The sequence below is a fragment of the Numida meleagris genome, chromosome 5 (assembly GCF_002078875.1).
Source record: "Numida meleagris isolate 19003 breed g44 Domestic line chromosome 5, NumMel1.0, whole genome shotgun sequence".
Lineage (NCBI taxonomy): Eukaryota > Metazoa > Chordata > Aves > Galliformes > Numididae > Numida > Numida meleagris.
Genome location: NC_034413.1, coordinates 60814453 through 60828924, shown reverse-complemented (window position 1 = coordinate 60828924; position 14472 = coordinate 60814453). Strand labels below are relative to the sequence as shown.

Here is a 14472-nt window from a genome sequence, read left to right as displayed (position 1 = left end):
GCTCAGGTCACAGTAGTAAATGAACGTTAGACAGCAACACAGGTTTACATCACCACAGGACACATAAGGAGTTTTTCTTAAATCAAAAACATCTCTCTGTTTTTTCCATTAAAAAAAAAAGTTCTTTTATGTCTGCAGAAAAGTTTCATTAAAAAAAAAACCAACACAAAACTCAACAGCACACTATTCAGTGAAAAATAAATTGGATGTCAAAATTTCCCACCAGCACTGACTCCAGGCTTATCTTTAATGTCAACCGCAGATGTCATGTAATTTTAAAATAAAATTACCCAGGTAAAGCCTCAAAATCAAGATACGTTTGATCTTTCCAAATGTTCTTTCAAGTCCTCATCTTGAATTCTATGCACTGTAATGTGCCACTTTTCAGTGTTTTGATTGCGCGCGTTATTCTTTGGCCTTTTGTTTCACCCTAACGTGCAGATACACCTAAAAATTCCTTTGGTTAAAGAAGCATGTTGACAATGATAATACAAAAGTGAAGAAGTAAGAAAATAGGACAGTCACAGAAGGAGCATATTAGGCATTTTCTTTGCTAATTACACGATGCTTTTCACTCTCCAAGCGCCTTCCCCTTTTATTCTGCTTTACATTTTAACTCTCAATACATCCTCCATCTCATCCTAGGAATCAGTCTTTAATTGTTTATTTAGGACTATTTAAGTATTTTTGCTTTGAATGTTGCACCTCAATTGTCCTCAACCTGAGCTGGAAATGTTGTGTTACTCCAAAAGGCAACCAGCAAGATAGCACTGTGCACCATGGGGCCAGTGACCCAAGCAAGCCTGGAAAGAAAGCCTATCAACCCTGCAAGAAGTTATTTCTCCCCTTTAAAAGATCTAAGGAACTCAAATAATCAAGACTTTCAGTGGACCTAATTAACTTCACTAGTTTTACTCTGTAAATGCAACTACTAACAGACGGTGAGGGGCTACAGCTTCTTAATATCTATCATCCAGTTTCCAATCCCCTTCTATCAGAGATTTGACACGCAGCTAAAAAAGAAAAGACTTCTCAAAATGGGTTTTCTCTGCACAGACAAACGCCTCCAGTGGTAACAGAAAACTTGCAGCAGAAATGGAGTCCGTAATAAAAATATATATAAATTGGTATTTGAGTGAAATAATCAATACTGTTTAACAGCTTAACTATCCTGCAGCTAATAACACAGTCTGCTTTGCAAACTCAGCAGCCCACGCTGCATTTGCTGGCTTTTGTAATAACCATAATAGCTAACACACGGGTGCTGCATCTTTCACCACTTTTCCAGCACGTCTTATTTTCAAGATACGTTTTAAAGTAAATGAAAAGAAAATGCATCTCCTCCCACATTGTATTATTGACATGCATCTCAGCAAGCGATCTGCTACGCCCAGTTTGGTAAGAAACTTCATAAAAGACATTGCACAGCTACAACAGGCTTCCCATGCTTGCTGTAAATTAGCAGTTTGTCATTCAGAAAAAGAACATGATTAACGACTGTTAATTGCCTTTTGAGAAGTATGACCATTCCTTCTCACGCCTGTCACCCACTGCAATAACATGCCATGAAAATGAGATGGGCAGACTGTAAAAAGCCAAACCCTGCCTCACACAAAACACAAGCTCAAGTCAAAACTGAGGAAGTTTCTACTTCTGCTGTCCCACAGCAACAGACATCTCATGCGTCCTCACCCCAAGCTGGTTAGCGCTGCACAGCCCGAGAGAACAGAACTCTTGGTGCAGAGCAGCACGCAAATGGCAACTACAGTCCGTCTGCTTTTCCCCTTTTTAATGAAGCATCATCCATCTCAGGGAAAAACCCCAGTTAGGTGTGCAGAACAGGTTTCACCTTTTTGCTAAGCCTAATGGAAGCCAAGAGGAAACCTGCAGAATTCAGCCCTCCACCCAGCACGACTCAAGTGGATTCTTCTTACACCCACAACTCTCAAACGCATTCAGATTTAAGGGTTTTCCTTCCTTCAACTGCAGATACTAAAATCAGTCCTCAAGAAAACACAATACAACAATGCTCTAATTACAAACAAGCGACATCAGCCCACTGCACGTTTCCACAGTTTTTAAAGATCAGTCTGGAAGCAAGAAGGATCCCTCCTTACACAACTTGGAGCATTTGAATTCCCTCAGCCACTCTGCTACTGTTTTGACTGAAGCATAGCTACCTAAAAAGACAATTCTGCCTTGATGCACACATATCAAGAAATGAACAACTCACCAATTTCAAATGCCATTCCAGCAATACATTGTTAAATTGGGCTCTTCCCTCCAATTTAAAGCAAATTCAGTTTTCAAACAAATTCCTGCTTTGCCTTTCTTAATAGAAAAAAAAGAAGCATGGGATCTTGCATTTTTTCCCCATCTATGAATTGAATATATATGAAGTAACTTTTTCCTTTGGTTTCAGCAAGCAAAGCACTGAGCTCCAGTTTTTCACAGTGTTTCTTTGGTCCTGGAACTGTTTCTGTATGTGTTGTCCAGACACCCTGCTCACTGTTCAAGCATCCTCTATACGATGCGAGCATTTTCTCCTGGATTACAAATGCTCCACTCTGTGGGGAGGGTCTGTTTCTTTTCCTCCTTAATGTGTGGATGATGTGTTTAGCCACATTAAAACAAAGCTGGGTTAAACTGCTCACTTCATCAGGCAATTCTGAAAGCTCTGCACAGAAGTCCCCGCTTCATGTTCATCTACTGCTCCAGAAATTTCTGCATTTTAAATGACATTCTAGCAGAATTACACAAATTGCTGTACCACTTATTCTCACAAGGTTATTACTATTAATAATTTTAATCACGCCAAAGGTAATAATAAAAGGTACCTTGCTGCTAAATACAGTGAACAAAACTTCTGTTGTGCTTGCACTTTGCCAGACTGAATAACGTCAATGAGGATGATCAGCTGCAATCCTCCTTCAGAAAAATTGTCCTTGTAACAAGCAGTACAATTCTCAAAAGAAAAGAAGCTTTACACTGACATAAGAAGAATTCATAGCTGAGATGTGGTCCCAGTCTTTCCTTCTAGCTAATGGAAGGAACTTGAAAAAAGAAAAAAAATATATCAGTATTTCAGGCCTGATGTAGATTTCACAAAAGCACTTGATTGCAGAGGAGCATAAATTGTGTTTGGAAACTCAGTGGAAAACAAATATGCTCTTAAGAATACCATCAGCTACACTTGAGAGCATTACAAACTGGAAACTAACCACAAAGACTGCAAGCAAGAGAGAACAACTACAAGGTCATACCTAAGTCATCAAAAATTGCTCCTTAAGTGTCATGATGTGCTGTTATGCACAAACTGGATCTCCTTTCTCTGGGTCTATGGTGCTGATGACCTGTTTTTCATAAGCTGTGTTTTCAAAACCAAACTGAAGCCAAGTATTTCCATCTGTTTCCCTGGCTCTAAGTGGTGCTACCAAAACAGCATCTAAATTTCGCATAAAAAGGTTTAGGACTTGAATTCAGGACTTGTTCTGGATTGAAAATAAAGCAAACTCTCAGGAATTTCATTCATGCTTTCTGCGAGACAGTTGACAGAACCCATCTGGTATGGAATAGTAAGAACCAAGCTCTATCATATATGACTCACTTGTACCAAATTAGACAGAAATCTACATTTAGCCCCACCCAGCCTTATCTAGGACACAGGCAGACTTCTTCCAATATGAATCCCACAACACAGCCCAGTTCCACTTCTCAGGGGAGGACTGCACAGCAAAGAGATTCTGCCAGACAACACGCTTCAATTCCTGTCTGACAGAAGGAGTAGGTACATTCTGATCCCCAGACAGAATATGTACTAGAACTCTCTTGAAATGTAGATGTGGGAGAAAGATCTTTAGAGGGACAATTTCTCGTTATGAGTTCTTGTAGCTGTTGTAACAAAATCTGTCTGCAGCAACTGACATCCAGGCTATCAGGAGGAGTTTGAAATCTCTTGTAAATGCATTTGTTTCATCACATATACATTTTCCAAATAAACTCTGTATGTATGAATACAGCAACTTCAAATAAAATAATTCCTGTGGTTCAATGTAGACCTTCCAGTCAGGGTCAGAAAGACAGATGAGACACCATGTCAGAAGTGAAGTCATCAGCAATAAGAACCCACAGGGAAATCCCTGTCAACTAAGACCAAACAACAGGGTAGAGGCAAGCTCTGACCTAAAGATAAGGCTATAAGCATCTTGTAAAAAAAATCCCAACAAAATTAAGAGACTCGAAGCACATGATTTGGCCACTCAAGTGTTTCTAAGAGAAAGCAGTCAGCTTCAAGGAAAGCAGCTGAACATTTAACAACTAAAGCAAATGCAGAAGACACTAGGACAGAATTGTGAGAAGCAAAATTGAATGTAATGCAATTGAGAATTACTATGACAATCACACAACCACTTTCTTAATTCTTGAGCTGCAGCATCTTTATGTGTATTCTGATTGCTAAGAATCTAAGATGACATATTTACATTCTAACCACACAGCTCCTTTTTGATTCATACTGTAAAAACTCTTCTTGCTTTATGGTATCTCCCTTCCCCTCCCCTTTTCTTTCATTGAAGCATATTGGAATCATTATTGCTCACCTTATTCTAGAGATAAGAATTTGACTGCACCTGAAGGAAGAACAAGCAATCACAACCATGCCAAGAGGACGTAGAGTGCTTTTTTCTCATTTGCTTCAATAAGGACAAGATACGTGATACTGTGCTCAGTGGACCCCTACTGTTTTAGAATTATTCCAGCATTTTTTATCAACTCTAAAAAGTTGTTGAATAAAGTACAGACTAATGCTTCAGCTCCACTAACACGGATCTTACCCTGGCCAGGGTACACTACTGTAAATTCTGAGGAAGCCTCTCAGAGTTCGTGCAGCAGTTTAGAAGTTTGGTGCAGTGAATAAAGTACACCTGGTTTTAAGAACTGAATGAGTTTGATCTGTGCTTGGAGTATAAAAAAGGTAACTTATAAGTATTGGAATTTCCTCCTGTATGTCAGCTAAGCATTTCAAAGCATCCAAAGAGTCTAACATCAACACTGGAAAAACAAACAGAATAAGACACAGCTTAAAGTCTGCATTGCAAGTCTGTACAAACGTCATAAAATTCTATCGGTTCAGAGACCAATTTTTTTGGCCTGAACAGACAAATAAAGCCCTGAGTTGAATGGTATTCACCTGCAGATCAAAACAGTGATTTCAGAACTGGTTTTTAGTCTCTTTATTAAAATATCTCCTGTTTTTAAAGCTACGTTTCTTGGCTGCATGGGAAGCCAACAATTTTAGCTGTTTATTGATATTATAGATTTTACTGTAGAGATTCCTCATTCCTCCCACAGTTCATCCAAGTGCAATGAACCTCTCTTAACCCTTGCACAGCACCTTGGAGAGCACTGGCTTCAGACAGTGGGCCCTGCCTCCCTCCTGGCATGCCAGCTGAAACGGGATGGGCCACCTATCTTCTGCCTCACTTTTCCCTTCTGCCTTATTTATCCAGACTGTAAGTGCATAGAAACAGGAGCCAGTCCCACCAGCAGTACCACAACAGCTGGTAAGTCACGTCTGCCCTTCGCCTGGATGCTAGGAAGCAGTAAAAACGGGCCTTGAGTGCTTTCTAAACCCATACGCAGCTCACATAGGAACACTCAAGAAGTGTTGTTTCTTCCTTTGTCTCAGCCATCGCCTTTCTTTTCTCAACCCCAATACTTACTGAAGCACGAAGAGTTGGGTGAATGGTTTAATCAGTTCTTTCCATTTGATTAACTGAAAAGCAACATAAAGGGGTGTGCATGGATGTATACATTAGTGTATACATAAAGGGACACATAGCAACTGACAGAAACAGGTAGCAATGTAGATGGAGGGCTAAACCTCTTCATTAATTTTGAAGCTAAATCATGGATGCTCATTAACAAGTCAAGAGAACGTACAAGATAACAAGCCTTCAGTGCAGCTCTCACTGCTGCGTTCCTGGACAAATTCCGACAATCTAAGCCATTTTAGCACTGAACAAGGGGGGAGGAAAGCTTGTCTTTTCTCTAACCACTCATTTCAAGCACTCCCAATTGCACAGCAGGCTTAATTACCATGCAGCTAACCACAGAGCCCTACCTGTGGTGGCAGGGAGGAAAAAAGGCTCTCTTGTACACATCTATCACAGAAGATGTTCTGTCATTATCTTAGTGGCACTTGCCCACACCACCCAATGACGCATGAAATTTTTCATTTTGAGAGATAGAGGCATTTTGCTTTGCCAGGACAGAGCAGCAAGAAGCACCCAAGCAGCAAGGATTGGCAGCCACACTAAATACCACCCAGCTGATCCGCTAAGTGGGATGCTAAGTGCAAAGTTTCTGCTCTTTCTCAACCCTGCTTTGAGTTGGGGATGAAGAGACATAACAGCCCTGACAATGTAATATCTAGGCAGGTCTTGTGACTTGCAGGGAGCTCACTGGAGTCAGCATCTGACTTCCCTGTGTGTGAATACATTCAATGTTTCAACATCTCAATGGACCACAAACAATTTAGGGTACATGATTCAGACTAAGATCATCCTAAAGGACACCTGTTGTTCGGGGTACTGTAATAGGTCTGAAATCCACTACATTTTAAAGGCTCCTGATCAGTTCTTTAAGTTCCTGTCATTCATCAATTACAATTTAAGAACTCCACCTTCCCCAAACATTGAAAAATAGCCAAATAAATGTTTCTAGATGCAGCTGGATTTGAAATCTTGTATTCCAGAACACCAGCAGAGTTTGCAAAAAGCAGAAGAACTCTCACTTTCAGAACACATCATTCCTTCATGCTGAGTCACATGGCTCTCCAGCTTTACAAAGAGGAAAAAGTCTAAAAATCCTCTCTACAATAAATCTGCATGAGAAAGCTTAATTTGTAGCTTTTGAAGAAGTTGGAGCAGTGATCATATGCTTCCGCATAACAATTATAGCTTCAGCATGACTACAGAGCTACAGTAAGCACATACATGTGAGGAGCCAGTAAAAACCATAAAAACAGGGCAGGAAATGACAGAAGCACTCTGAATGTGACCAATTAGAAAAAGGTTAAGCAAGCCACAATTTCCTTTGCCCCAGGATTATAACTAAAAAAAGTGACAGAGGACAACATAATGGTGTTTTCACACTTTCTGCCCCAGTCATAAAACGCCTTCCAGAAGCAGAGTACAGCCAGACAGGGCAGCCACACGCACCCAGCTCATGCTGCTGTCATGTGGCTACACATCTTTCATCCCCAAAACCACACCAAAAGGAAGGACTGCATTTGGGCAGAGCAGCAGGCACAGATCTGCGATATCTGAGGAGCCCCAGGGAGCACAGCAAGCCGGTCGTGTTCACAGGACCTCAAGGAAAGGGAGTGCAAAGAAACAGCCCAACAAACCCTTCTGGCAGGCACGGCAATACTGGGCTGCATCCTGCTTTTAGGTTTGGCCAACGCAGAGCACTGGGATCTTGCTGAACAGAAAGAAAAAAGGGCACTTACATTTAAAGAGACTTCCCAGTTCGTTTTTCACAAGCTCTTCCGAAGCAAGTTCATAGAAGCTGTGTTTCATGATTCGTGGCTGTGCAGAGAACCCAGGACACGTTACAGGCACCCTGCAGCCCCTCTGTCCACTGCTGGCAAGCCAAGTCATGCTCAACGTGTCTCTCACTCACTGGGAAGAAGCTCAGCATACTTTTGTTTTTGCCTCCTATTCTTTTTCCACCTCACATCCCAGCCCCACTGCTCCCTTCCCTCTGCCACCATTGTAGCAGCCGTGAAGTGTGCAAAGAGAACAAAGAGCATAGGAGCCGCTCCGAGAGTTGTGGTATAAAGAGAAGTGTTTGTGGAAGTATGGTACAGAGCAGAGACTGGGGTGATACCAACAGAATGCTACCTCCAGGAGAGGACATCTGCCTGCAGCCCTGATTGATACTTTCCACTCAATCCAGCCCATCAGGAGGCATGGGAAGTGCTGCTCACAATCAAGCTGGTTTTGCTATAACGAATCATAGTGGTGTCAAGTTAATACAACTCATCAGATCCTAATTAAACCACTCTATGTTGCTAATCACTCTGTATCTCAAGTGATCTTTTGGAGCGTGTATCACTCCAATGAAGGTGGGCCAATCAGTTCCCTAATGAGTCCTCACTTCTGCAAACACTTGCACAAGTGTTCTCCGGACTTTCACTGCAGCCACAGCATATAAAATGAAGCAACATATGCTGAGTTGGGTTCAGTCTTCCTTTTCTTCTGATGGTGCAGAGAAAAAACACGTCTACACAGACACATGCACACACGGTGACTCATCAAAATAAGTTCTATATAATCAAGCTGATCAAATACCTATTCTACTGGGATTTACCCACGCTCAGCTCTTTAATTGCTTCTTTCATCTTTCCACACGGAAAAACAAAACTTCATCTCATTCCTTCCAAGACTTGTTAGTTTAGGAAAATTAATCCCTTTCACAGAATTTGATAGGTTTGGATCAGTGTCGCTTAGGAGACAATGAAATAGGCACTGCTCAAGCCACGCAGTAGAGTATTTCCATAGGATGAGAGAGAACAGAACGAAAGCACTAAATTCACAGTTAGCTTTCACTAAATCCAAAGGAACCTTCTGCTGCTCTTGTTGGCCTTAACAAGACCTCTGCCATTAATACTAAAGCTACTAAGTAGAATTAGTTCCCGAACAGCACACTCTTCATAACCTAAGCATACTTCAGTCGAATGCCAGAACACCATGCTTTCCTTTCTATTGGGTCTTTACCACTCTGCCCATATTTTCACACCTATAAGCTTTCCCACAGGTTTTTATATCCTGCAAGCTGTACTATCAGAACCATTGTGTCTGTATAAACCATTTTTATTCTCAAAGTGGGTAAAGCCTTTTAGCTTGATCTGAACAAATTACATGAAAGTCTTGCAGTCTTACACCACGTCTTATACTGGGAATACTTAGTCGAGGCTCACATTTGACCTGTGAATGATCAAATTGGTCATTCTGAAATACTGCCTCTGTATCTTGCAGTCATAGATCTGAGATAAGAAAAGTCTACTTCTGAGACCATGCAAAAGGGAGCTGAAAATGTGCTTCTTTGCCACAAGATGAAAACTTTCAGGCTTTAAAGTCTGAAAGCCTTTAAAGGCTCATGAGTCATCTGTTGTTGTCCTTCTGTTCTCCAAGACTCCATGTACTTACGATCACTTGGGACACTACAGAACTGTAAGTACTGCCATGGAAAGTCAGCACCTTGTTGCAAGTGTCATCATGGAAAGTATTTCCCATTGCCCACTGACAGTGACATTGAGACTAACAGCAGCTAGACCTGCTGCAACTTTTTGAAATTATTAGCAGCACGCTCCAAACTATATTTACTGTCACTTGGTCCGAGAGCCTGAATAACAGATAGGACCGTGAGACACCAAGCACGACGGAAATACCTCGTGGAAAGATAATCTTCCCCATCTGCTGGTTTCACTTAACTGTTTGCAAATCCAGTGGTATCTGGAACTGCTTCCCGCTTGTTCTCCGTACTCAGCTCCACATCACTCAAAAACAGACGGCATTTCACAAACACCCCCTACATGACTAGGAAGAGGATGTTCACCTGAATCCTCTTCCTTCTGTCCCAGTGACCCAGAACAAAATAAGCTACACATGATGGACAAAGAGTTTGAGCCCAAACCCCTAAAAGCCAGATCAGCTTTTGCATGCATGTGGCACAAAATGACAATGTGGGAACTTCACATACAAAGACTGCTATACAGAATTCTTGGTCTATTGTACAAAATAAGCTACACACAAAGAACAGTTATTAAGACTTTCTTACATGAGTAAGGCCCGATTTACCACTTTCATTCAATATCCATTACGAATTTGTCAGACTGTATTAAAGGATTTAACCTCAAAATTCCCTGGTGAAAGTAGTAAGAACTATCAAATGCTTCAAAGGACAGAACCAGAAACCTAGATGATATATGAGACAGCAGTGAAATCAGGAGCTTGATATTAAGAAAAAGAAGAGTTATTTATACAATTAAAAACATTAATGATTTCAAAACGCAGGCCAATCTCCACCAGAAAAAGAAGTTACATTATTGAGATTTTCTCTCTACTGTATAATTTAATCGCTATGATAACAATACTAGGCAAATTTAATTTTAACCAAAAAAAAGTGACTGAGAATATCTAAACAATCCATGTAAGCGTATAGCATTTCACAAAAAAAGGACCAAGGAATAAATTTCATTTCACTTTTACCAGTAATAAGCATTTATGCAAACTTGATACAAGATAAAACTGTATCCCAGAAGTTAATGAAAAATATCACTATTCTATTAAATTAGTTTAAGGTAAATTATCATAAATTATTTCCTTCTTCATTGCCTTTTCTTGATTACATGGGAACATAATGAAGACTGATATTGTATATTACTTCTGTGTCTCACATCGTAACTACGAACTTAACTTATAAGATGACCAGTGGACCAGATCCATAACTCAAGTATTCAAGCCTTAGATTTCAAGAGGAGTTGAGAGATATAAACACCCTAATGGGCCTGTACGCATGTTTAGAGTTCCCAGGAAATACTCCAGGCACAAAACATCCTTAACCACTCGAGCATCAGGTAACAAGCTGTAGCTAATTTTAATCTTGTAAACACCAAGGGTCCATCCAGCAGCACACTGAAATCATTCCCCATTTAATTCATACTGATTCTCTGATAATAATTATTTTAAAAGGGCTCCCTTACCCTATTGCTGAAGGAAACATACCCAATGTGACATTTTGCTCTGCTGCACGCTCACTTCTTGACTTTTTTTTTTTTTAAACTAAGAAACCAACCAACAAGAACAATAAAACTCCCCTACTGCAAAATGGCACATACTGAAAAACGACATTAGCAAACGTAATTCCTCAGTTTCAACACGCACCCAGCCCAGTGCAAGACCAGGAAACAGTATGGATACCACCTCTGTCCCCATGACAGCTCCCTGGAAAGAAGAGTTTGGAGACCTGTCCCCAAGCCTCTCAAGTCAGATGCCACAGTATAAGCTCAGGCAGGGGAACAGGGCTCAACCCCAAAGAATTTCCAGCTGCGATATGTGAGCCCTGCTAAGTGTCTGAAAACTAATGTATTTCTAAGAACACGAGCTCAGCAACATTACAAACGATATTTCAATTTATATCCCCCAGCAAAATACCATGCAGGTGCTAAGGCTTCAAAGACTCATTAAAAGACTCATTTCTGCATTATCACCCTTCACAGAAGTTTGCCTATTCCTACCAAATCTGCTCAGACTGTATTTTGCTAATGCAGTCTTGTGAAGACAATAACTACAGATGAAAACTCACTCTCAATTTTGCAGGAACCAGGAAATCACTACAGGTCTACAGGGGAACACATCTGGTATGCCAAGAGGGAGAAGTTCACAAAAGCAAAAAAGCCCTTCTGGTTTAAGAAACCAAAAAAAAATGTAATGTGAGCATTCCAGACCCCCACTGTTGAAAATAAGTTAACGATGGTTGCTTATTTAGCACAACTTTTACTAAAAATAAATGCTGCTATCCTCTCTTCCCAGGGACATCCCATGCTTCCCTGAAAAGTTGTGCCACAACTGAATCCCACAGTCCAAGAAAGGCTTCTACAAGTCACACTGTTAATGTGCCTACTGCGGAATATTCAACCTTTCAACTTGAATTCATTTAAAGGGAGATAAAAGGCAACCAAACCCTTATAAGTAGCACTGAAAAAAAGAAAGAGGCGTACAAACTACAACAGAAGTTTGGTACAGAAACAGATTTCCCTTGCAAACTATATGCTACACAGAACAACTGAAAAACCAAGAAGATAAATACTTTTGGACTTGACCTGAAGCATCGTAACACTCACTCACTTCTCTGACAGCAGGCAGCTCTGTACTGATACCCGCTAGATACACCTCTGACTGTGAGGCACAGGACTATCTAAAAGCAGAACCTCCTCTCACAGACCTTGACATGCATCATCCACAGTGTCATACTTCTGATACATGCCAGGTTTTAAATGTTGACACTTCAAAAATGTATTTTTTTCCTGACAGTTTCTTTACTAGCTAACTCCAGTGACAGATGATCGAAGCCCAGAGAGTAAATGGCGCAGTCTTTCTGTATTTTTGGTACAGGGAGTAAATTCAGTATAATGACAAGCACTTGTATCCCTAAGCAAGTGAAATACTGCTCTCGCAAGGTCACACCCAGCCAACTTGACAGCCTCAGAGCCTTGCTCCTCCCAGGAGGCACTTTCTACCCCTCCTGATGAGGTGGCTCTGGTGGGATGTTGCAGGGCCAGGCACATTGGCACTCCTCGCTCCATCAAGACAAGGAGAAAGCACGACGTTCTCCATGGGAATCATCCAGCAGATCCAAAAACAGCATGAAATGCAACAGGGCCCCCACAAAACCTGCTGTTATGCAAAGACCATTCTCTGAAGACATGATGTACTCTTCATGCATGAAACCAATGAACTAAGATTATCCATAAGGCTATAAACTGGAACTCTTGCAACAAGGACAACAACACATCAACAGCAAAGAGGTAGTTCGTATCAGTATCTCCACTGATTGTGGAATTAAAATAATAATAAAGCAATTATTTAAGATATTCCAGTATTTTTTTTCCATCAATCAGAATTAACTCCATAGAAAATTAACTAAAAATACACACTCAGTTAGAATCATACAATCATTAAGCTTGAAAAGACCACTAAGAACAGCTCATCCAATCATCAGCCCATCCCTGGCATGCCCACTAACCACACCCCTCAGTGTCACCATCTCCAAGTTCTTGAACGCCTCCAGGGACAGTGATTCCACCACGTTCCGGAGCAGCTCGATCTAAACCCTCACTATCCTTTCTGAGAAGAAGGTTTACCTAATATCCAACCTCTTCTATCAGCACAGGTTCAAGTTTAGTTCTATTTCCTTCATAACACAAGCAGAGCTGTCATTTTCACCATAGAAAATGAAATAACTAACTTGAATTTCAAGATAATTAACAACACTGTTACACAGCAATGTCTAAGTAGACACTGTTGGCTTAAGCTTGAGTTGCTAGAGCGATGGCGGTAGAGCCACCAAGGACTCATTTGGAGAAAGTGTTTTCAGCCCGATAGATTTCATTCCCCCAGCATTACTTCTGCTTTAGGAAAACCAATTTCAACCTCAAAGCATAAGCCTTCTCTGCTACATCTTTTCTCCCTCCCTTCGCTACACACAAACGAGCTATTAAATCCTACATAAACAGAATGAGCAGCACTTAACATCTCCTGATAGAGACCTGTTTAAACTGGAATTAAAAGACCGAACACTTCTGTGGATTTAGGCCTAGAAGCTCAAACCTGCAGGCACACATGCTTTGTCTCATCACCTCAGTGGTCCCTAGGGTAGCTGGGCACAAACTTCATAGGTTGTGCAGAAGTTATCCAAATACAAACGGGTTTATCAAGATGCAGCAGTTGCCCCAAGACAGTCTTAAAGGTCTTCCCCAACCTCAACAGTTCTAAGATTCTAAGAAACCATGGAATCATCATTTCTCAGCATATGAAATCATAGAATGACAGAACTGTTGATGTTGGAGAAGACCTCTAAGACCATCCATAGTCCAACCATCCACCTACCACCAACACAGCCCATTAACCATGTCTCTCAGTGCCACATCTCCATGTTTCCTGAACAACTTCAAGGACAACGACAGCTTGAGGCCACTCACTCTCACCCTATCACTAAATTTATCCAAACATGAGCCTAACAGCTGACCGCCAAAACACACCAATGTCGGTGCCATCATTTCCAGGACAAACACCCACACACATGCCAGAGTGCAGAGACCAGCACCTCGACATGAAGTTAAAGCTCCATAATTCCTCCCAGTTCCGTAACATCTCTAAACACTTGCCTCACAAACTACTTTGGACGTACCTTTGTGCGTGCTGCGTCCCTAAAACAGCATTCCCAGTGCTCCTCGAACATTAGTCCCCCACCAGGGCCTCACCGAGGACACTCCACCTGCGGCTCCACGCTGCCCCTGCCCAACCCTGAGGCTCGCAGCAGCCAGGCCTCGGCCGCGTCCCCGCCTGACCCGGGCGAGGCGAGAGCCCGCGTGCCGACCCCACCGCCCCTCACCGCGCTCACCCTTCTTGTCCATGAGCCACATGAAGAAGAAGCAGGGCACGAAGCCGATGGGCCCCCAGAAGACGAGAAGGGCGATGTCCCAGCCGCTGAAGCCGAAGGCCAGGCGGGCCGAGTTCTGGATGGGGCCCCAGCTGTTCCACACCAGGCCCTGCGAGAAGCCCAGCAGCGAGAAGAGCAGCAGCACCAGCCACCGCCGCCCGTACACGCGGCCCGCGGCCGGCGCCAACCGCCGAACCGGAACCGGCACCGGCACAGCCGGGCCACCCGCCGCCCCCCGCGACTGCG

At 42.1% G+C, this 14472-nt stretch overlaps 1 protein-coding gene across 1 annotated transcript in view; it reads right to left on the bottom strand.

Moving 5' to 3' along the window:
* Positions 1-14472, bottom strand: part of DIRC2 (disrupted in renal carcinoma 2) — a 63125-nt gene that overhangs the window by 45349 nt on the left and 3304 nt on the right. Inside the window, exon 2 of the mRNA XM_021399948.1 lies at positions 14188-14467. Within this exon, the coding sequence (XP_021255623.1) occupies positions 14188-14467 (280 nt within the window). The remainder of the gene's footprint in view (positions 1-14187; positions 14468-14472) is intronic.